Source organism: Podarcis melisellensis (assembly GCF_964234715.1).
Source record: "Podarcis melisellensis genome assembly, chromosome: 9".
NCBI lineage: Eukaryota > Metazoa > Chordata > Lepidosauria > Squamata > Lacertidae > Podarcis > Podarcis melisellensis.
Window position 1 is genome coordinate 53,096,168 of NC_138541.1, and position 21,370 is coordinate 53,117,537.

Here is a 21,370-nt window from a genome sequence, read left to right on the forward strand (position 1 = left end):
CCAAGGAAGTCACAGGGTAATAGCACAAAAGAGCTGATGCACAGAGGACAAGGGGTGTTCTCACGAATTACAGTGGTACCTAGGGTTACAGACGCTTCTGGTTACCAGAAATAGTACCTCGATTTAAGAGCTTTGCTTCAGGATAAGAACAAAAATTGTGCTGCAGTGGTACGGCGGCAGTGGTAGGTCCCATTAGCTAAAGTGGTACCTCAGGTTACGAACAGTTTCAGGTTAAGAACGGACCTCCGGAACGAATTAAGTTCTTAACCCGAGGTACCACTGTATAGGGAAAGGGAGCAGGAATGAAGTGCCCAGCATGTGGCTTTCTAGCCAACTCAAAAACAAGGCAAACAAGAGTAACGTTCCCCAAAGCAGCCTTCTGAAATGGTGACCTCTATTGAAGAGGTCAAAAAGGAGGCAAGCACAGCCTATCAGCTTGTCATTGTGTGGTCACTAAGTTGACATTGCTGACACATGGAGCAAAGAGAGCAACGAAACTTGCTGAAAGGGTATTTTATTTGAATGATCTCAGTCATCCCCCGGTTCCTAGGGTCCAAAGAAGACTGTCTTCACCTGAAGAGGCAGTGTGCAATGACAAATGCGACAGAGCTGGTATTCTACTTAATTAGAAAACTTCTCCCTCTGCTCTTTTACCAGTGAGGCTCTCAGAGCAGCTTACAGGAGATTATAATCAAATAAAACAAAGAAGCAGCAAAGCAGATGAAATTCTAGCAGAAAGCTGCCTTAAAACAGATGCCTAAAAGGTGTAGGGAAATAAAAAGGTGTTCACTTTGGAGGAACCGAAAAGGAAAACTATGGGGACAAGGAAGGTCTACAGATGGCATACCACAACTGAGAAGTCCCTTTTTCAAATAGTCACTGGTGGTAGAAGGACCAAATAGAGACAAACCTGACCTCCTCCAACAGAGGAGCAGCAGCTGCAGGGGGCTTTCCTCCCCAAGCAGAAAACAACAACACTCAGCTCAATACTCCATATTGTATCTGAAGAAGTGTGCATGCACACGAAAGCTCATACCAAGAACTAACTTAGTTGGTCTTTAAGGTCTACTGGAAGTAATTTTTTTTGTTTTGACTATGGCAGACCAACACGGCTACCTATCTGTAACTCAATACTCCAGTTACTCTGGAACTGCAGAAGCAAGGAAAAGGCCACACTGGCCTCATTGCTCTGCCAGTCTGCTAACACCAGGAACTGAAGATCAGCCTGGCTCAAACTACATATAAATGCTCTCAGTTCATGTCATGTTCATGTCATGACTTGAAGAACCAAAAACTCTCTTTCCCTGCACCTCCCTTGTGTGTCTTAAGTTTGTACGTGTGATACCAGGCTTCTATATCATCACCATCATCATCATCTCCGATAACTGCCTGAAAAGTAGGACTAAAATATAGCAAAGAAATACCTTCCTATGTGTACAAGTTCGCAATCTTATGGTATCAGGGTATCAAGCAGTTTAGACCTTTAAACTTTAGAGCAACCTCTTTGAATTGTGCTCAGAAATGGACTGGGAGCCAGTGGATTTGTTTCATGTTTTCACATGAAACTGCCCAGCTACTAATATCTTCCTCGGATGCCTTTCTTCTGGTTTCCCTGCTTTCATTGGTGAGCAGTGGTGGCTGGCATCCATTGGAGCTTGTAGGGTGGAAGGCAGGGAGCCCAACAGTAGGTGGCGACATAGCCGAAGACAGGCAGAGCCAACTATGGTAATTCTAGTTTTGTCCCCATCTGCCTCTCTGCTGAGTTCTGCAAGGGCGGCACTGAGGCTGAGGAAGAGGAGACTGATAGGTTATGCGGCCCCCAAAATTGGTTGTAAGTAAGACGGTGGAGGTTGGCAAAGGGCAGACTGGGACTGGTGGGGCAGGGCCCCATTTCCCTTATGGAGCTGCCTCCACTGTAGGTGAGGCAGGCAGCAACACTTCCTTGGTCCTCTGGTGTCCTGAGTTTGGAACCTGCTCCATAATGAGGGTCAGCTGATGACATGTGATGTCATTTCAGTGCCAGGTTATGACATTTCATTTGCCCAAGCCTTTCATGTGCTGAATTTTTAAGTTGACATTTTAATCTAGCCTATTGCTCTTTTCCCCAGCTACAGTTTCTGTGATCTTTTATATAGTTGTAAATTTTATACTTTTACCATTAACTGTTCTGGCAGATTTCTAAAAAGAGATTAAAAATAAACAAATAAGAGGTTAGGCTATTTAAATTCTAAGTGTAATAGTCACAACTTTCTTACCTGCCCTTAACCGTTAAGGTACCAGGAAGGGTTATAACAATAAACAAATACACAATTCCACCAGTATGCCAGTTCCACCCCTTGCTTGTGTCACTGTGGCAGCAGCTTGAATAAAGGAAGATATAGTATAAAAGGACTTGTGGGACTTCAGCGAAACTGCTGGCGTTCATGGACAGAAAACGAGAAAGAGAAGAAACCAAACTCTCCCTCAGGATGCTAAATATCCTTATCTCTGTTTGTCAAACCTGAGGTATGAGTAATGGGAGCCCTGCTCCCTTATGAGGACTGACTTTATTGTCCTGCATCCAAAGTCATAAGTTACACACTGAAAAAAGGAGTTTGTTTAAAAATAGCCCCTCATGCTTCCTATTTTAGGACTTAGTAAATCACAGCAGTGGCCTCCTATGGATGCTGTGACAGGCAAGAAACTGGCAGCATGTAGAAACTCCACCCTCACAATCCTCTCGATAACAGTTAACCCCAAAATTGACTGACAGGATGACAGTCCTCCTATTAATCTTTTACCAGATGGTAGGAATCTCTGAAGCAACGGCTTTGGCCTTCATGCTCTCCCCCAGATGGAGAAAGTGGAGATAAGCTTCTCTTTGTTGTTGTTTATTAACGTACATTATGTTTTTGCTGGAAAGCACAGTTGCAAATAGAATACGCGAGGGACACATGCATATAAAACTTTTTGTGCCCTAGTTTTCTTTCAGCTTCCTCCTTCTCACCCCCTGCACTCTCTCTGCCATCCATTCACAAGACAGCAGCACTTCCCAGGGTATAAACAAAGAGGATCAAGGTTTCTGTGTTTACACAGCAAAGCTAAAATGTGCTCATTTCAGTGATACTGTCCAGAGAGGATACTTAGAGACATTAACACATTAGTCAGGGTTCCAGACACCCTCTTTCCCCCGCCCCCTCCACAGAAGAAACCACAATGTGGGGAATGAGTCCTAGGCCTCACCTTGTTAGGATGGTTCCTCAGAGAGGGGAAGAGCTGGTGGCTACCATTGTAATCCCATCCAGCCTCCTGCAAGATATCGGGAGTCTGTTGCCTGGTTTGCCGAGACACAGTGAAGTGAACTCGCTTCTGACTAGCCTGCGTACGGATAGAAGAGAAACAAATCCAGCTTGTTAATCAGTTGCAAAAGCAAATCTTTCAGGACTGGGAGAATGCAAATGTCTTTAAATGATTTTATGAATATGAATCCTTATAGTCAATCATACCACTTCTATGTATTTCTCACTGTAGACAGATCTATCAAACAATTCATAATATTAAGTAATCAGTGGCCTGTTTAATTATTTAAAGTCTTTTTTGCATTGTGGGTTGTTGTTTTTTACTAATTGGACAGAGGGTGGTTTTTATTTTATTTTTGATTCCCTCCCCCTCTTTCTTTTTCCTTTCTCCTCCTGTGATGAGGCTGCATTTTTTAATGTTTTAATGTTGTAGTTTAATCTTGTTTTTAAGTTGTATTCATTCAACTTGTTTTTATTATTGCTTGTTAGCTGCCCTGAGCCCGGCTTTGGCTGGGGAGGGCGGGGTATAAATAAAATTTATTATTATTATTAACTTACATCTCCTTTTTTGTCAGACTTTTGCTGCCAAAAAAGGTGGGACAAGCAAGCAAAAATAAAAATTAATGGGGGGTGAAGAAGAAGAAAAGACTGGTGCCCCCTTGTTGGAAATATAGAAAAGCAAAATGCAGCTCGTGGTCAATACAACACAAAAGGCAGAAGCTATATGTAACATTCTGCCCCGCGTTTGGATCTGCATCCATTCATTTGTATTATTAATACAAACCCACCCACAATTCTATCCTGGGCTTTTATGGCATGCCATCGTACAGGAATATCGGCATCTGAACTTTAAATCCACATAGTCACAGTATTGTCTTGTAACTAAAAACAGATGTCTGAAAAAGATTTAGATTAAAGCCATAGGCATGATATGAAACTAAACCAGCTGGTGGTGTAATAACTAATTAATACACAGATCTATTCTATATGAAATAATATGAAATATATTATAACGTCAGATGGAGATAAATCTATGGTTTACCTCATGAACTGCTTATTTACAAGTAGTTGCAAATGTGATGAACTGCTTGTGTGTGGTGGTCGAAGTGCGGTTGGAGTGACAGAAGTTCAAATAAAGCATTTCTCTGAAATCTCATGGTTCTTTCTATATCATGGGTCTGAGTGAGAATTATTGGGGCTGAACTTGAAAAACTGAGAGGTGAGATGATAGCTCTTCATATATCTGAAGATGGCTGTCACATGGATGATGGAGCAAGCTTGTTTTTTTTGCTATTCCAGAGGGTGGGACCCAAACCGATGGATTCAAATTACAGGAAAGGCGATTCTGGTAAATATTAGGAAGAACTTTCTGACAGTAAGATCTGTTCAACAGTGGAATGGACTACCTCAGAAGGGGAGGTAGGGGGCTATTATTCCCCCTTTGCAGATAAAAGATAATGGCCCAAATCAAGAGGAAGTTAGTCATGTGTAAACCTCATTGAAATTGGATGGCCACTAATTTATGTCCTGTTAATTTCAAGGAGTGGTGGAATCACTAACAGCCTTAGGATTTGGATCAATGCTGTGACTATGCCAACTCCCAATCTTGCTTAAGATGACCATAACTAAATCTCTTTGAAACCAACAGAGCAAGTTAATCGTGATTAACTCAAGTCCCATTGCTTTCATTAGGATTAGGCTGAATCTGTCAGATTTGGTCTCTCATTCGTTCAATATTAAGTAAAGTTTTTCCGCATTTCTCCATCAGTTTGCTTCTCCCCCCCCCCTTTAAGTAAGAAAATGTAAGGGCTTCAACTGCATTATTAAACATTTCTGTGGGTTCTTTCAAGTTCAGTGGGTGCACATGCACACACATGGGCTCTTTCTGCTTACAAAGCACTCTTGATCTTTTCATAAATCTAAGGATAATTTGAAATACTAGCCTCTAGTAGGGTATTCCCTTTGATGCACATGCACACGCACATCAACACACACACACACACACACACACACACACACACACTAGTATCTTGGTTCTCGAACTCAAACCATTCTGGAAGTCCGTTCAGCTTCCCAAAGGTTCAAAAACCAAGGCGCGGCTTCTGATTGGCTGATTGGCCCCGGAAACAATGCCGACAGCCGAAACGGATGTTTGGCTTCCGAAAAACATTCACAAACCAGAACACTTACTTCTGGGTTTGTGGCATTCGGGAGCCGATTTGTTCATCATTAAGCCGTTCTGGAACCAAGGTACCATGGAGACTGGGTCATTTTTACCACCATAAAGCCAAACTGCTATGTTTGGCTTCAGAACATAACGAGAGTATCCTGATTCTCACAGTGGCTAACTAAATGCCCATGAGAAGCCCTTAGGACATGAGGGCAACTGCCCTCTCCGCCAATATAATTTCCCAGCAACTGGCAATCAAAGACATACTGGCTCAGTTCTTGGAGGAGACTACACAGCCCTTATGATTAGTAGCTACTGATAGCCATGTCTCCCATGACTTTCTTTAGCCCTTTTTAAAAGCCATCTAAGCTGGTGGTCCATCTCCACATTTTGTGACTTGCTTCCACGAACAGGTGGACCTAGCTAAAACTTCAAACCTGCTATCATCATACATCTATGTACTTCAGTATGGGAAACAGGCCAGAATCTCAGATGACGTCACCCACCTACACAATAAAGAGCAAGCTGGAAGCACTTTTGTAAAAATAAAATTCCACATTGCTAATTCAGGAATGATTTGTAATGCTTTAGGAATACGTCTCACTGAATGAGATTAGTAATGTATTCGTTCTAATGAAATATTGTCACAATACTCCGCAGGAATTAGAGGTCCCTTTGATGACATTTAGTAAATCATCTCCACTTTCCCGCCAATATTAGCAAATGGACTGCACTTAGGGAGCATAGTTAACTTGGCAAGAGTGGAAGTGGAACAGCTTTCTCTTGCTAAGTGTACAGTTCATGTCTTGAAGTATCATCGCTTATCAGATATGCTCAGAAATGGCAAGGAAGTTGTTGAGTCAAACCTGTATCAGCTGGGCTGCACTTTCTGGACTTCCGTATCGAAGATCGTGCCCGTTAATTGCCAAAACCCTGTCATTCTCCTGAAGCTGCCCGTCGCGGGCAGCAACACCTCCTTCCAGCAAGTTGAAAACAAACACCCCAGTTTCATCAGCCTTGCGGACCAGCTTGATGCCCAGCTGCTCATCCGGGCTGCTTTTGTTCAGAACCACATGAAAACTGTCGTCCCTGTTGCAGGGAATGTCCAGAGAAAGTCCACCGTTCCGGCATCGGTACCTCTGCTCTCTGAGTACGGTGAGACGGAGGACTTGGCAAGGTTGCCTCAGGACTGACAAGGCGTAGCTGTGCGGCACATTTCGGATATCTATGCCATTTACCTGGAAGACAGAACCACGGACCAGTAAGGTAAAGGGGGGGGGGGAAGGCCATCTAATTGGAACTGGCACTGCCAGACAGAAAGACCTACTTGTACAGATGTCTTCCTGTTATAGCGACATGTGGCATTTGCCTCCCTCAAAAGAAGCCAAGTTTTCATTATATAATATCCTTTCCCCACAAGGACAGCACACACTGTACTGTTTTCTTCCTCTCCTGCTGATTATCTCCAGACATAATGGCTATTTTTCAATTTTATTACTGCTCCTCCTCAGGCTCCAATATCCTCTCGCCTATCTCAATTTCGAGTCCAGCAGCTTCTCCTTTTCCAGTGCTGCCATTCCCCACTAACCCTTCCTTCTCTCCCACTCTAGTATTTATCTGTTGCCTCAATGATACGTGGACTATAATTGAAACACGCCACCCTTGATTTCTGAACGATAAAAGAATATGGATACTGATCACGGTCCACATCTTCACTAAACAGTATAAATAGTGGGACTGAAGGAGGGCGCAGGCAGAAAACCCAAGTTTTAAATACTTAGGAAATCGTATATGTTTGAAATGGCTTTCAGCCATTTTATACCAACGTTTCATTGGGGTTCTCATTGTTTGTTTTCACAGGAGATTTAATCCTATCTCTGCTAATACTTCTAGCACTTAAATTTGCTATAAGGGAAATAAATCAAGCAATGGCTTAGAGATGCATTTTTATGCAGTTGACCCGCTGACTCGAGTCCCTGTGGAAAATACATTCTTTCTCCAGCAACTTGACTTAGCCTTCTCTCAGAAAATGAGAACTGAGTACGGAACAGAAAATTTCTGCTATAAAGTCGGAAGTAGGGCTGGATGCATCCTTCAGCAAAATAAGCCATAGAGAAGGGAACCTACCAAATTGGGAGCTTTCTCCATGGTGAAAAGCACCGCTGATCTTCTATTTAGCTCAGTATACTGCAAGTGCTCCTGGGGGTAGCATTGCCCCATCTGGAGAAAAAGTATTTACAGCAGGACCAGGGAGTTGTTTCCTCAGCACTGCTTCAGTTAAGGTGACCACATGTAAAGGGGGGGGGGGCGGCGTTTCTGTTAATACAGTGGTGGTCAACCATTTTGGCAAGCATACCACAAGTCAAGTCCGAAATATGAGAGACTGATGAAGAGCTGGATTTAGGCCTACTGAGTCCACGATCCAACAAAAAGCATACTAAATAAAAATAACTCTGCCTTAACTAGGTGAAGGATTGCTGTTGAAACTCATTGGTTTGACTTCAAAATGAATCCACACCAGTAAATAGAAAGATGCTGCTCTTCCTTATGTCTTCTTCCTGTCACCCCCTTCCTCTTCTGTGCAAAGAATGTTGTTTGCCATGCCCTCAAGCTGAATTAGGAACCTTTACACAAAGCTGTCAACTTACAGATTTGAAAATAAGGGACCAGCAGCCTCGGAAATAAGGGATCAGCAGCCAAAATAAGGGATTTTCCGGGCACAGGTATGTTCAACTTCTGAGCCCCTCTGAGCCAAAGGCAGAAAGCCCAGCCAGCGGCCAAATGAAGCCTCATCAATAAGGGACAGCAGCAGGACATGGCGCTGGGATAAGGGACTGTCCCGCCAAATAAGGGGCACTTGACAGCTATGCCTTTACATAAAAGAAGTGTCTCTACGTATGCTATTAAAAGTCTCCTCACATTTGCATCCACCTCCATTAAGAGTGTACCTTTAGTATCATGTCCCCTGGCAGCAACCTTCCATCCCTGGCAATGATTCCATCTCGGTAGATGTGCTGTATGATGATGTGAACCAATGGCGTTTCACTGCCTCCCACAATCCTAATGGCAAGGCTTTCGTTGGGATCACTGCGGCTGATCTTAATGCAGGTAATTTCACCATCTGGGATGAGGTGGTATAGCCTTGGGAAGACTGAAAACACACCGAGAACAGGCCTTTATTCAGAATACGGATCTCTGGTTTTTGCTTTTTTGTTTGTTTGTTTTAAACAAATCTAGCCATAGAACATGGAGCTTTGCACAGTTGACCCAACTAGGCATTAACAGATCTGCTGCATGTTAAAAGGGGTAAGAGATTACATCCATTCGGTTCATGGTGCAAGAAGGATTTTTTCCCCCTAAGCCCAAATAATGCATGCTAATCTTCATCTCTTTAAAATCAGTTGTTGTCTCGGACATCTCTCCTTACATAAAGCAACTTCCTCTGTCAGCCTAATGATTCCATAGTACACAGCACAACAATGCTATGCAGAGGACACAAATATACAGCAGTATGCTTTAGAGAACCCAGTTCTGTGATCACATTCTGGTAAAAGCCCTTTTCTGGCTGTGCATACAATACCCTTAAAGCACATTCAAAACACGTTCTCTATCTCCCAAGAAATTATGGGCACTGTTACTTTACCCTTCACAGAGTTAAAAATTTCCAGCAATCCCTAACACAGCGAGGCACAGCTAATGAGAACAGGTAGAGAGTACAAGGAATACTGAAAGTTAGGAGAAACATGAGTCTGAAGTATTAGCAGGACCAGTCTGAAGGGATTTTTGCCACTCTAGGAGAAGCATCCTTCATGCAAGCTGCCTATATCCCCATTATCACCTGAGCTACTGCAGTGAATACTGAGGTGCATTCTGAGTATTTGTGGAAACAAGTCACATCATGGGGAGTGCAATATCTGAGACTTGCAAACTACATCTACTATGGTGGGACACTTCTTGAATTGGGTCATCCCAGGTGCTTCAGGTCTTGCTGTATGATAAAAATGGCCTAGTGCATCTATCCGAAGCCAGTTCAAAGAAAGTATCTCACTTTTAATGTTGCCATATTAAATCCTTTATTGTTCCAAGGCTAGAGAAGGCCTCAATGACAGAATCCAGTACTATCACCAAAATGCAATGTGAAACCTTGAATTTCACATAAAACTGTCTAGCAGCTAGCTGAAACAAAATCACTTACTGAAGATTCACCCTCACCCAATCCTTTCCCCTATTCAAAGTGCTGAAAATCAGGCGACAGTTCTTACGCCGTCAATAATCTACCCAAGTTTCAATTGCAAAATTCAGTGACAAAACCTAGTTCTTTGAAGCACATTCGATCCTCATTTTCCCTCTGAAAGAATTCTGGTCTTTGTAGTTTACGCCTCGAAGATTTATAATTTTCAATAATCCTTCACAAACTAGAATGCCCAGAATTCTTTGAGGTGAGGGAAAGAATGCACTTCGAATGTATAGGTTTTTCACATTGTCAACAGCAGTGTCATGTGTATTAACAAGAGCAAGGACAGCTCCAGATATTATTACGTCATAATAAACACTCAGATTGCGTATTTCCCTTATCTGCCACTGCTAGTTGTTTCATCTGGGGTTTTCCAGAGTGGATGCTCAACAGAGAGTTGCATGCAATCCCAGCTTCCCAGTGTGGGTGCTGACCTTTAAAGCCCTAAACGGCCTCAGTCCTGTATACCTGAAGGAGCGTCTCCACCCGCATCATTCAGCCTGGACACTGAGGTCCAGCTCTGAGGGCCTTCTGGCAGTTCCCTCACTGTGAGTTGAGGTTACAGGGAACCAGGCAGAGGGCCTTCTCGGTAATGGCGCCTGCCCTGTGGAACACTCTCCTATCAGATGTCAAAGAAATAAACAACTATCCTACTTTTAAAAGACATCGGAAGGCAGCCCTGTTTAGGGAAGTTTTTAATGTTTAATGCTGTATTGTGTTTTTGATATTCAATTAGGAGCCGCCCAGTGTGGCTGGGGAAACTCAGCCAGATGGGCAGTTCTAATAATAATAATAATAATAATAATAATAATAATAATAATAATTCCCAATGAGTGTTCCTCTACTGTAAATGTTTATCAACACAAGTCTGACACACTCACACCTTAACTTTGTAACTATTGTCATGTAAGGGAGGCTGGTTCTTCTAAGTTTGAGGTAGCCTGAGGAGATGTGGTCCCTCATATGTCAGCAAAGCTTGCCTATGGCCTTATTTGGCAGTCAGAAGCAGCTCTCCAATCAGCACCAGGTGTCAAGCCAGTATTTTAATTTCCCAAAGTGCCCTGAGGCACTACTACACTGGGGAAATTAAAATGGAGGGAAATTAACAGGGTATCTCACCCCACTCACTGCTGATCAGAGGTCTCAGGGAAGGCATTGGCAATGGGCCCTGCTGGAACACAGAGGCCTGGTAGCTGCCCAAGCATACCACCACATTCTGATGACCTACAAGTGCAAATCAGCTCTAACATTCAAAGGAAGGCGCTTCCATAACTAGTTAAACTCAAAACTAACAGCAATAATTAACTCCATTATAGTAATAGTGTCATTTGAATGCAAACATATGCTGATATTGCCAACTAGATCAAGTGTCTCCATTTCTTAGCTACTGACAGAAATGGGCTTCATTCTAAATGCCATTCCCAAGAGCCTTGCTCTTCTGTCTCTGGTGTTCTAATTCTTCTCGTTAGCTACTTTTCATCCCATTTTGAAAAGCCTTCCAGTTGAAGGAAAATCCTAACCATCGCATACCTTGCTTTGTCCCCTCAAACTTCCATCTCTTACATAGCGATGAACTGCCAAACCTAGAGAGAAGTATACTTTCTGTCTTGCTTTTGCCGATTCTGCTTCGTGATTGTGCTGCGTGCGTTTGTGGGGCGGGGTGCACTGGATCTGTCAATAATAATAAAACATCATCTCCATGCAGAAATATCTGGTGTACTGCTTTCCTGAAGAATAAGATGTCAAGTCCTTACTTCAGGGAACACCTCTACACAAAGAAAGCTTGTGTGCTGCAATTAATTTATGGTTTAAAAGCATGGCTAAGACACCCTTCTTGGTTTCTGTTAACAATATTCCAAATTCAGGAGATTGTGAAGCAGCGGGCAGGAAGGAATGGAACTTCCAACCCAAAAGCCAGGTCTAAAAGTTACATCTAAAGTTGAACCTGCATTGACATAATTGTTACTGACACATTTGTCTCAACAAGATGTATTGATGTTGTATTTCCTACGATTTATTTTACGGAGGCAGCGAAAACACTTTGCACATATTCTTTACTAAAGTGTATTCTTTGAACAATTTTGCCTTTTTAATATCTACTACTTAAAAAAAACAATTACTGGTCACATGATACATTTATCTTTTCAAAAATAGTTTAGGTAGAATTACTTAGATGTGATTGCTTCCAAGTTAAAAATACCTCCTTGAATTTAAGATCCCACTTAGTCGGATAACTAATCACATTTCCCTTTTCTCTGCTCCTCTTTCTGCTTTGTACAGGCAAGCTAAATCAATGACTTATCTTAAACAGTCGAAATCCCACCAGATTTCTTCTGTTATCTAGCTATTTATGCTCTGCTTATCACCAACTCATCTGTCAGCTCCACTGAGATTGCTAACTAACAGGGTTTTGCCATATTTGGGTTGCAAACTCTATCCCAGGATCAAAACTGCATCCACAAGCCTGTCTGGTCCAAATTTTGACCTGTCTCCAGCATAAACTATCTGGTCTGTTACAGTTTTCTGTTCTCATGTCTCATATGCCTTCTTCTGTTTGTATCAGTCATCTCCATATATCCCATACACATGGACCTGAATTTCCAGGCAAATAGTTGTTTGTTTTTAGAAGTTATCTTTGTGATGAAATATATGTGGTGTGTATGCTCTCTGAATCCAGTGAAGATTGTTAGGCTATGTGCTCATTGTCTTCTGGAACAAATTTCAAGACAGTCCTTTACAAATAAATGTTCAGAATTAATGTTGCTCAGTCAGTCCAAACGGCAATTTCGTTTTTGTCCAGACTGATGTTTTTCCTATTTAGAGCTAAAGAGCAGATTTTCCCTGTGAAAGGAGTGGAGCAAGCGCAAAACTGCTTTGACTCATGGGAAGTAGAAAACCACGCAGACTCATGTTTTCTAAGCATGGGACAAGCAGAAGTGTGGATGAGCTCTTAGTTCAGCCTATTCCATCTACAGGGACATTATAAAATTGATACCAGACTTCTGAATCAGTATCTTGATTGTACTAGCAAATGTTCATTTGAATAGCACTGGTTAAAAATAAAGGAGTGAAGTCTAATTTCTGCCACAAAAGGAAACATGTATAAAGACAAGAGTGGCAATAGTTTGACACCTGTCACATAAAGTTTCAGAGGGACCAGTGGACATCAGGAATGATGATTAGGAGTGATTTACAGCAGCTTCCCAAACTTGAGTCTCCAATTGGACTACAATTTCCATCACCCCTGACCACTGGTCCTGCTAGCTAGGGATGATGGGAGCTGTAGTCCAAAAGTCTGGGAAACCTTGATTTACATGAATGGGGATCTGGTCTGACCTGGTCCACCAACCCCTCATAAATAATATCACTTTTCACCGTAGCTGGTTTGACCGTGGCTTCGCTGACTTCTGAAGCAGCATACAGCTACTGCCATTGATAAGTGGTCAGTGTGCTCCACAAACGGGGGAAATGTTCTGTATGCTCTAAAGTGCTGGCAAAACATCTGAGCAGATTGGGGTGCTCTTTCTTGTTCTGGAAAACTCTGACCACCTCTCAATGGCGGGGGCTTGCTCAGCACCACCGCAGAAGGCGCCAACGAAACTGCTTCAGTCACAGTGGTAGCAGCTTATGCAGTGCTGCAACAGAAACTGCTGCTGAAACTGACACGGTCACCCACTGCGGCCACCACCAAACTGCAGGTGTGACTGGGAAGGTGTGTGTGTGTGTGTGTTACATTGTTGGCATGGGTGGGCATTGATGTGTTTGTGAGCATTCACAGGATATGACTACAAGCTTGTTTTCTCCTGTTCTGGAGGGCAGGTCTCGAACCAACGGCTTCAAGTTACAAGAAAGGAGCTTCCGACTAAACATCAGGAAGAACTTTCTGATAGTAAGAGCTGTTTGACAGCGGAACAGACACCCACAAGAGGTGGTGGACCCTCCTTCCTTGGTGGATTTTAAACAGAGGTTGGTTGGCCATCTGTCATGGATGCTTTAGCTGAGATTCCTGCATCACAGGGCGTTGCACTAGACGGCCCTTGGGGTCCCTTCAACTCTATGATTCTGTGACTAATTCCTGTCAGCAGAAACACCTCAGAAATTCATTTTCCATAATTTCCCATCCCACCTTACTTTAGCAGAGAAACAGTCTCTGAATTGCAGTGTAATGGAGAAAAGGAAAAGGAAAAGAGGCAGAAGATCAAGAAGGCACAGGACAGGGACAGTGCCTCACAAACATATACAACGGAGGTTACTAAAATGAAGAGCCTGCTACTTCTCATATCTTACTGGTGTCTCAAGGCTGCTCTTGCATGGGCAGCTGTTAATGTTGCTTCTTGTTCCCTGTGGGGTTCTACCTTCCCTATCTCTCTGTGTAGGCCTTGATAAAAGAGACAAACCTAGATCTTTTAAAATCACACTTTGACTAAATGTTGATTGTCAGGGGACATACGTCTAGACATAAACTGAAGCTAAGCTGACAGCTACCGAAAGGAAAGTTAAAATAATACTGGCAGTTAAACCATCTGAACTGCAGCTGACCTCAGCGAGAGCATGAAATAGGAAATATAATTTTAGAAACAACCAGCTCTTGAACCTTGACAGGATTAAATGAATACGAATTTTGATGGATCAGGAGGATTCTAGAAGCTAGATGGTGACAGCTGACAGCCGACAGGCAATTGGGGCCTTGCTTAAACGTTGTTTCTTTCAAACCCACAATCCTCCCAGAATTCTCCTTGCAAAACCACAGTCTCCACAGTCCCACATCGAAGATGAAATGAGGCCCAATTCTGATTAGTCATTTATTCTTCCTACCACATGTGCTAAGTGTATAAATCCTTTGTGCTCTGCTGTATAGGAAACATACCATTCCTCTGTATATATATTGTATATCCCTCAATACCTTCCCATGTTGTTGGCATTAAAGGTACAATAATGGCTTTAGGGTCAGGGAGTAAGAGGAGGATACAGATGAACTGAGCTGACTCTCTGTATGTGTATAGGGGCATATGCATGCAGGGGTGGCCCGTCGCATTTTGCTGCCCGAGGTGAAATGGTAAGATGTCCTCATCCTCGTCAAAATCAAACTTACTGGGATTGTGTGGTAGCAGTTTCCAGGTTCTGCTAGTGTCACCCCCGCCATGGGAGCTGCATTGGTGGCTTCCAAGTTCCAGTATGATCTCTCTGGATCTCTGAAGCGATCACTGCAACCTTTTCTCCAATGATGTGTGTGTGTGGGGGGGGGGCACTACGTCATTGAGATGTTGTCACCCAAGGCAACTGCTTCAGTCTGCCTCATAGGCGTGCTGGCCCTTGTATGTAGTACACTATCCATGGAAGATAACCTATTCTCACCTCTAATGGTAAAGAATCTTTCTTTCTTTTTTAGTTCATTTTACCTAAGGAAAAAGCAACAAACACTAAGCAGAAATCTAAGTTCACCCACACCAATGACACCATCAATGACAAACTGTCTTGTGAAAGCTGTAAGGAAAGGTACGTTACAGCAACCCAGCCAGATGGGTGGGGGATTTTTTTATTATAATAAGTTTCTATGGAGCTTGTTGCACAGAATAACATCTTTAACTTCTGGCTCAAGAATTTAGCATTCACAAGATTCCTATACAATTTCCCACAAAGTATTTTCTGTTTTCACATGTTAAAATTAAACAATCAACTATTTAAAAAGACAACATTTTAAGAATAAAAATTATTACCTTCCTCCAAGGCAACCAAATGGTCAACACTCTCCCTCTCCCTCTCAGCGTGGTTAGCAACAGCACTCCCACTTTTTGTCCTCCGAAGAACACTAAAAGCTCTGTTTATTTTTTTAAAAGACCTGCTCCTTATAGAAGAACGTTCAAAATGTCGAGCTGCAGCAAAGGGAGAGAGAGATTTATTTTTTAAAAGGAATAAAATTATGTAGGTTTGGGATAAAGACCTAAATACTTGTTCTGAGAACTATTAAAGGAATGTTCTGAACTATTAAAGGAATACACACACACACAGAGAGACACTTTTGCCCTTGCTTCACAGTTACATATATCATCCCACCCTCTTATTTCATACCTGTCGTCCCCCAAAACGAACTTGCAGGGCTTAATATTGATTAGCAATTCCACAATAGTCCCCAAAAGCAATAATTTTTCACTGGCACTGCAGAATTTCACTCTGACCAGTGCAGTTCATATAAGTAAAGCATTTGTAATAATATTAATGCCATGCCATGATTGCAAAAAGAAAAGAAAGGGGGGGCACCGAGAGTCTTCATTCCAAGAAGCTGTTACTCCTTCCCTGAATTTGCTGGAATAGTCTATTATCCTCTTTATTTTCAAAAAGCAGTACTAAGTCGTAACAATGTGTCTTCAAAGGCCAAATTGTTATTCTTCAAACAATACCCACTATGTGTGGCCTAATGAATCCGTAATACATTCCTCCTTTTCTTTAGGGTTGATAATAAACAAACATATTCCAAGTTTAAAGATAAAAATTAACTATATATATAAGCCAGTACTACTGCTAGGAAAAAGCTGAACTAATTTTTCAATGTTTTTCGTAGGTTGCTGAAGGGGTAGACTATTTTCCTGAATTGGTGCATTTTCTGGTTCAAAAACGTTTGGCACTTTTTTTGACAGCAATTCTCTATGTTTCCAATTTTGTTCACAGATTTCATATGGTATCAGTAATAACTCATAAAAAGGAGAGATTCTGTGGGCCCATGATCAGATAAGCATGCGGAAAACTGGATATTGTTATGTAGTGATATGTGATGCTCAGATAACACAGAGCTAGAATCAATAACAAAACCTGGGACTGCATTGCCAGATGTCACACAGAAGTATATGCGGAGGTGAAAGACATACAAAGTGACTCACATCTTTACAGTATTTGACAATTGAGGTAAGGCACATGACTTGAGAAGTTCCTGCACTTCTTGTGCAGCTTGTGCATCTCATTATTCTCATTCTACTGCTAAACTATCCCACGCCATAGTGAAATCTCAAGTATTTTGTCATCAATGAGATCATATCAGAATTTGATTTTGAATATTTCATAACGCCTTCCTGCGTTTGCTGTCTAGAACATTGGTAGCACTCTTCCCACCGAAAAAGTTGTGTTATTTTGTACATTGTGTGACCATTAGCTGATTTATAGAGCAACCTTAACCCCTGATGTGTGCTGCTAGAGGGTGTTAGGATGCACTTGCACACACCAGCCTGGGGGTTGCGTCAATCACTATAGAGGTTCCCATGGCTTTCATGGTAAGTGTGGTACATGGAATGTTGCCACCAGCAATAGCCAGCACAGAACACCAAAATGGGATATTCATGGAGGCAGGGCATAAATGAAGCAGAGCTTGCCTGAATTCACTGGATCCTAAGGCACTCTGTCCCCACAATTTGGTGCCAGCACAGACCCAACCCCCCAAAAAAACCCAACCCTGGGATCTAGATTGCTCTGCTAGGATCTGAAGACCCCCCCCCAGTTTAATATCAGGCCTTTTCTGCTCCCCAAAAAGTATGAAATGTCTTCTGACAAGTATATATGGCAGAAGAGGGGTCATTCAGGGAGAAGCGGGCAAAATCTGAGGAGCTTCTTACTTCTAGTTTGGTTGCTTCTGTGGAGATCTGCAGAGGTGGCTCCTGACTGGCTGTCTTCTGAGGTGGTGCTAAAGGCTGGATTGATTAGGCCTGGCTCATCTGTCATTAAGGCGATGGTGGCAGAAGCAGAGAGCTCAGGGCCAAGGGCAGCTACAGTTAAAGGGGCATTAGAATCGGGAGATCCATCCTGCGAACGCCGTTTTCGTTCCTTGGTAAGGCCGTAATGAGATGCTCCTTTACACCTAAACAAATAAAGGAAAGAGAAACATCATGTTCAGATCTACTTGAGGCAAATGGAGACAGACAATAGTGTTCGGGGGTTCTTTATTTTTTTTTTAATGAGGCGAAATCACAAAAACTGTTTGACCAGAAACAACAGAGGACAGAAAAAAAGAAAAGATGACTCTATCTTACCATGTTCAGTTTTCTGAGCAAACTGTTAGCTTTCATCATATTAAGTTAACAGTAACAATGCCCAGCAGTTAACATGAATTCATTTTATTAAACAATAAATTAGACTGGACAGTGAGCAACACTATGAAAAGATTTTTGGCCTGTCATGTTTTCCCAGAACTAAATAGGAGAGGGAAGGGGAAGGGGACATCTAATCATAATGGATTAAGTTATTAATTCACGTGAAAAGTCTACTTTTTGATGAAGAGCCCCATTCTAGCAACACAGGCCTGTTTGTGGCTGCAATTCTACTGGATAGGAAACAGAGAGGCAGGTGACTGATCACAACAAAGAACGGAGCCTATAATCAGCTCTTTGTCTTTGGCTAATGAAAGAGGGCAGTGTGAGGCACGAAAGCTTGTCTATGTCAGCTTACGTTTGAGGAAAGAAAAAGCCACACACATAGGAGGCTGCTGGGCTCGACACCATGACAAACAGTGTCTGTCATAGCAGCCGTCACTTTGCGAGCGCCGTTGCATCTGCCTTCCAGATTCAGTGTTCCCACCGCCTTTGCAAAAGGCTTTCCCATAAGCTCACTGAAACAGGCCTTCCTTGTTGATCCACCTGCCTCTTAGTGAGAGTTGGGATGCTTCAGATGGTCATAGGTTTAGGCCTGGTAACAAAAGTCTCTCCCATGTAGGCTCCCCACCTGCCCTCTGGTCATATGCTCATTTTCAAGCTCCCTAGCTCAGTCGACAAAGCATGAGACTCTTAATCCCAGGGTTGTAGGTTTCAGCCCTGCGTTGGATGAAAGATACTTGCATTGCAGGGGTGGCCCTCCAACTCTATGATTCTATGTCAAGAAAAACAACTCTATGATTCCAAGAAAAGCAAGAAGGCAGACAATGCAGGGGCACCATTTAAGGAGGGACAAAGGGACAGTCCCTCTTCCTCCAGTCACATGCATTATTCCCAATCACACCTATGTTAGGATATAGTTCCGTTCCACCTTAAAAGGGTCAGGCATGACTGTTGTGTATCACGTGCCTGTTTACATCCAGCACAGTCTGCTGGGAACTTCCATTGTATGTTGCTTTTGCTTACTGTTGTTTTGCCGGAGACGAAGGGATGCAGACATGTTTTCCTTTGTTCCTGAACTATGCTGAATAAAGTGCTGTACAAATAGGCTTGCACAACTCTCTGTCCGCCTCTTCTGCTGTGAGGTGATTTACACACTCTGCTGACAGAGCGTGCATGGGTCTCTAAACGTATCTGAGGCTCGTGTCGCTGTTGGATGCTGTTCCGAGGGAGACCAGCTGCTGGCCGGTGGCTGGAGCCAGCTGCGGGGCTGCCTGTTGCCTGCCTGATGCCCCCATCTTCCCAGCAGTATCCCCTACACATCTGGTTAACCTACACATCTGGTTATTATGAAAAATACACATGAATACACAGGCGTGCGCGCACACACAACACATTCTCTTTTTAAAATTTAGTGCAAGGACATAAGAAGAGCCTGCAGGATCAGGCCCACTTAGTCCAGCATCCTGTTCACACTGCAGCCAAGCAGCTGCCCATGGGAAGCTCCTAAGCAGAAGCCCAGTGCAAGAGCACTCTCTGTGTCTGTGGTTTCCAGTAATTGGTAGCATGCCGCCTCCAGTTGTGAGGCAAAGCATAGTCATCTTCCTGGATAGCCTTATCTTCAGTGAATTTGTATATCCTCTTTCAAAGCCATATACGTTGATAGGCATCCCTGCCTCCCGTGGGAGTGATCTCCATAGTTTAACTATTTATTTTATTTCATAAAATTCATACACCGCTTGATTGTGACAAACAAACACCCTCAGAGCTCCCTGGGAAAAGGGACCACTCTGGGAATTGCAGCTGGAAGAGACGACTGGAAGAACTCCACAAGATTCTGAGACGGGAAAGTGAACGGTCATAGCTACACAACTTGCAACTCACCAATTCAGAGGCTGAGTCTGCAAAGAGACGGTGACATGGCTCAGAAGACCCGGAATTTAAACAAATGTTATTCAAATGCGGACACACACAGTCATTTTCACAGCTTATTGTTACGTGGGAGCAATCCTCTACGGCAAAAAAATTCTCTCTTGCTCATGCATGAGCACACGGTTTTCGCACTCGGAGAAATGCCTGACTGCCTCACCACGAGGAGCATTCAAGATGAATTGAATCCTTAATGAGAGTCGCACAATAACCATAAAAACCAGGCCACTCTGAGGAAATTGCCTGTCACTTATCTCCAGAACCAACCTCATTCTGCCACTGCAAAGGTTCAAAACATGCTCCTCCTTGCAATGAATTCCGCTTTTTAATCAGTCTCTAATGGGCTTGCCCCACTTTCTGTTATTGTTCTCTTTTCTGTTATTGTTCTCTTGGCTAAGGTTAGCCAATGACTTTCACACAAATGTCCTCTGTGAAGGAACTCCTGAAACAGCGGTAGCCCTTAATAAGACAATGCTGCTTTAATGTATGGAATGCATGCCAGCGAACTGCCTAATGAAGAGTGCTTTCTGCCGTGCTGCTCCCTAGCTGAACTTGTTCCTCCCTGTTCTGTTTCTGCCCGGCCACTTCTTTCTTTACCTTTCAGGGCTGGCTCACACCTAAGCTGCATGACAGCTACTTCCAAATGTCCACTCCGCCACTGAAATTAGTAGCGCCACTTTTCGGTGCCTGTGAAGGATGCTCCTACAAGCATCTGTCACCGACCCATGAAAAGGTGTTTTCACTAGGAGCTGCTGGCAAAACACTCTATACCTTAACTGAAGTCCCTCCATCTAAAGCACTGACTTATATTTACTTTGTAACATTTACAGGATTGTTGTGTGGATTGCAACTAAAGAATGCATGCACAACAATTTGAACACAGCAAAGTGCTATACAAATGTTAAGTAGAATGATTATGATGTTTCTCCTAGTCAAGACCCACTGCACTTATTTTGAAAGTAACTTTAAACTAAATGTTGGTGACAACTCTCATGTACACCATATATAAGGTAAAGGGACCCCTGACCATCAGGTCCAGTCGTGGCCGACTCTGGGGTTGTGGCGCTCATCTCGCTTTATTGGCCAAGGGAGCTAGCGTACAGCTTCTGGGTCACGTGGCCAGCATGACCAAGCCGCTTCTGCAGAACCAGAGCAGTGCATGGAAATGCCGTTTACCTTCCTGCCAGAGCGGTACCTATTTATCTACTTGCACTTTGACATACTTTCAAACTGCTAGGTTGGCAGGAGAAGGGACTGAGCAACGGGAGCTCACCCCGTCATGGGGATTCGAACCGCTAACCTTCTGATTGGCAAGTCCTAGGCTCTGTGGTTTAACCCACAGCGCCACCCACGTCCCTACACCATATGTAAGCCACTGCAAATAACGACTATTTTGTTGTGTATTTATATGGTGGGAAGCCCCAGGAACATGCAGGTACAGGCAAACATCTGTACCTCAAACGTATCACACTATCTGCCACAGCAGCTACTGCTGCCTTTCAGAGACTACTTATGCTGACACTGCTTAGATAAAAGAAAACAGGATTAAGCCAATGAATTCCTCTCTTAAAAAGAACAGTGGCGCATGGCTAAGTTTGATCACATTGGAACAGTTCCTGCTTAATTTCCATATGGCTTAATTGTCTGTTTTCCAAAACAGGCCATTAAGAAACAAATTAATGACACT

The 21,370-nt window shown here is 43.0% G+C and overlaps 1 protein-coding gene across 7 annotated transcripts in view; it reads right to left on the reverse strand.

Annotated features, from left to right (window-relative positions):
- Positions 1 to 21,370, reverse strand: part of LNX1 (ligand of numb-protein X 1) — a 123,069-nt gene that overhangs the window by 20,087 nt on the left and 81,612 nt on the right. For 5 of the 7 annotated variants that reach the window (XM_081926520.1, XM_081926521.1, XM_081926522.1 and 2 more), the window contains 6 exons: positions 17,284 to 17,525; positions 15,400 to 15,555; positions 11,213 to 11,353; positions 8,397 to 8,599; positions 6,315 to 6,686; positions 3,223 to 3,357 (listed from right to left, as the gene is read on the reverse strand). In XM_081926520.1, the coding sequence (XP_081782646.1) occupies positions 3,223 to 3,357; positions 6,315 to 6,686; positions 8,397 to 8,599; positions 11,213 to 11,353; positions 15,400 to 15,555; positions 17,284 to 17,525 (1,249 nt within the window). The remainder of the gene's footprint in view (positions 1 to 3,222; positions 3,358 to 6,314; positions 6,687 to 8,396; positions 8,600 to 11,212; positions 11,354 to 15,399; positions 15,556 to 17,283; positions 17,526 to 21,370) is intronic. The other 2 variants (XM_081926523.1, XM_081926525.1) reach the window with 1 other exon arrangement.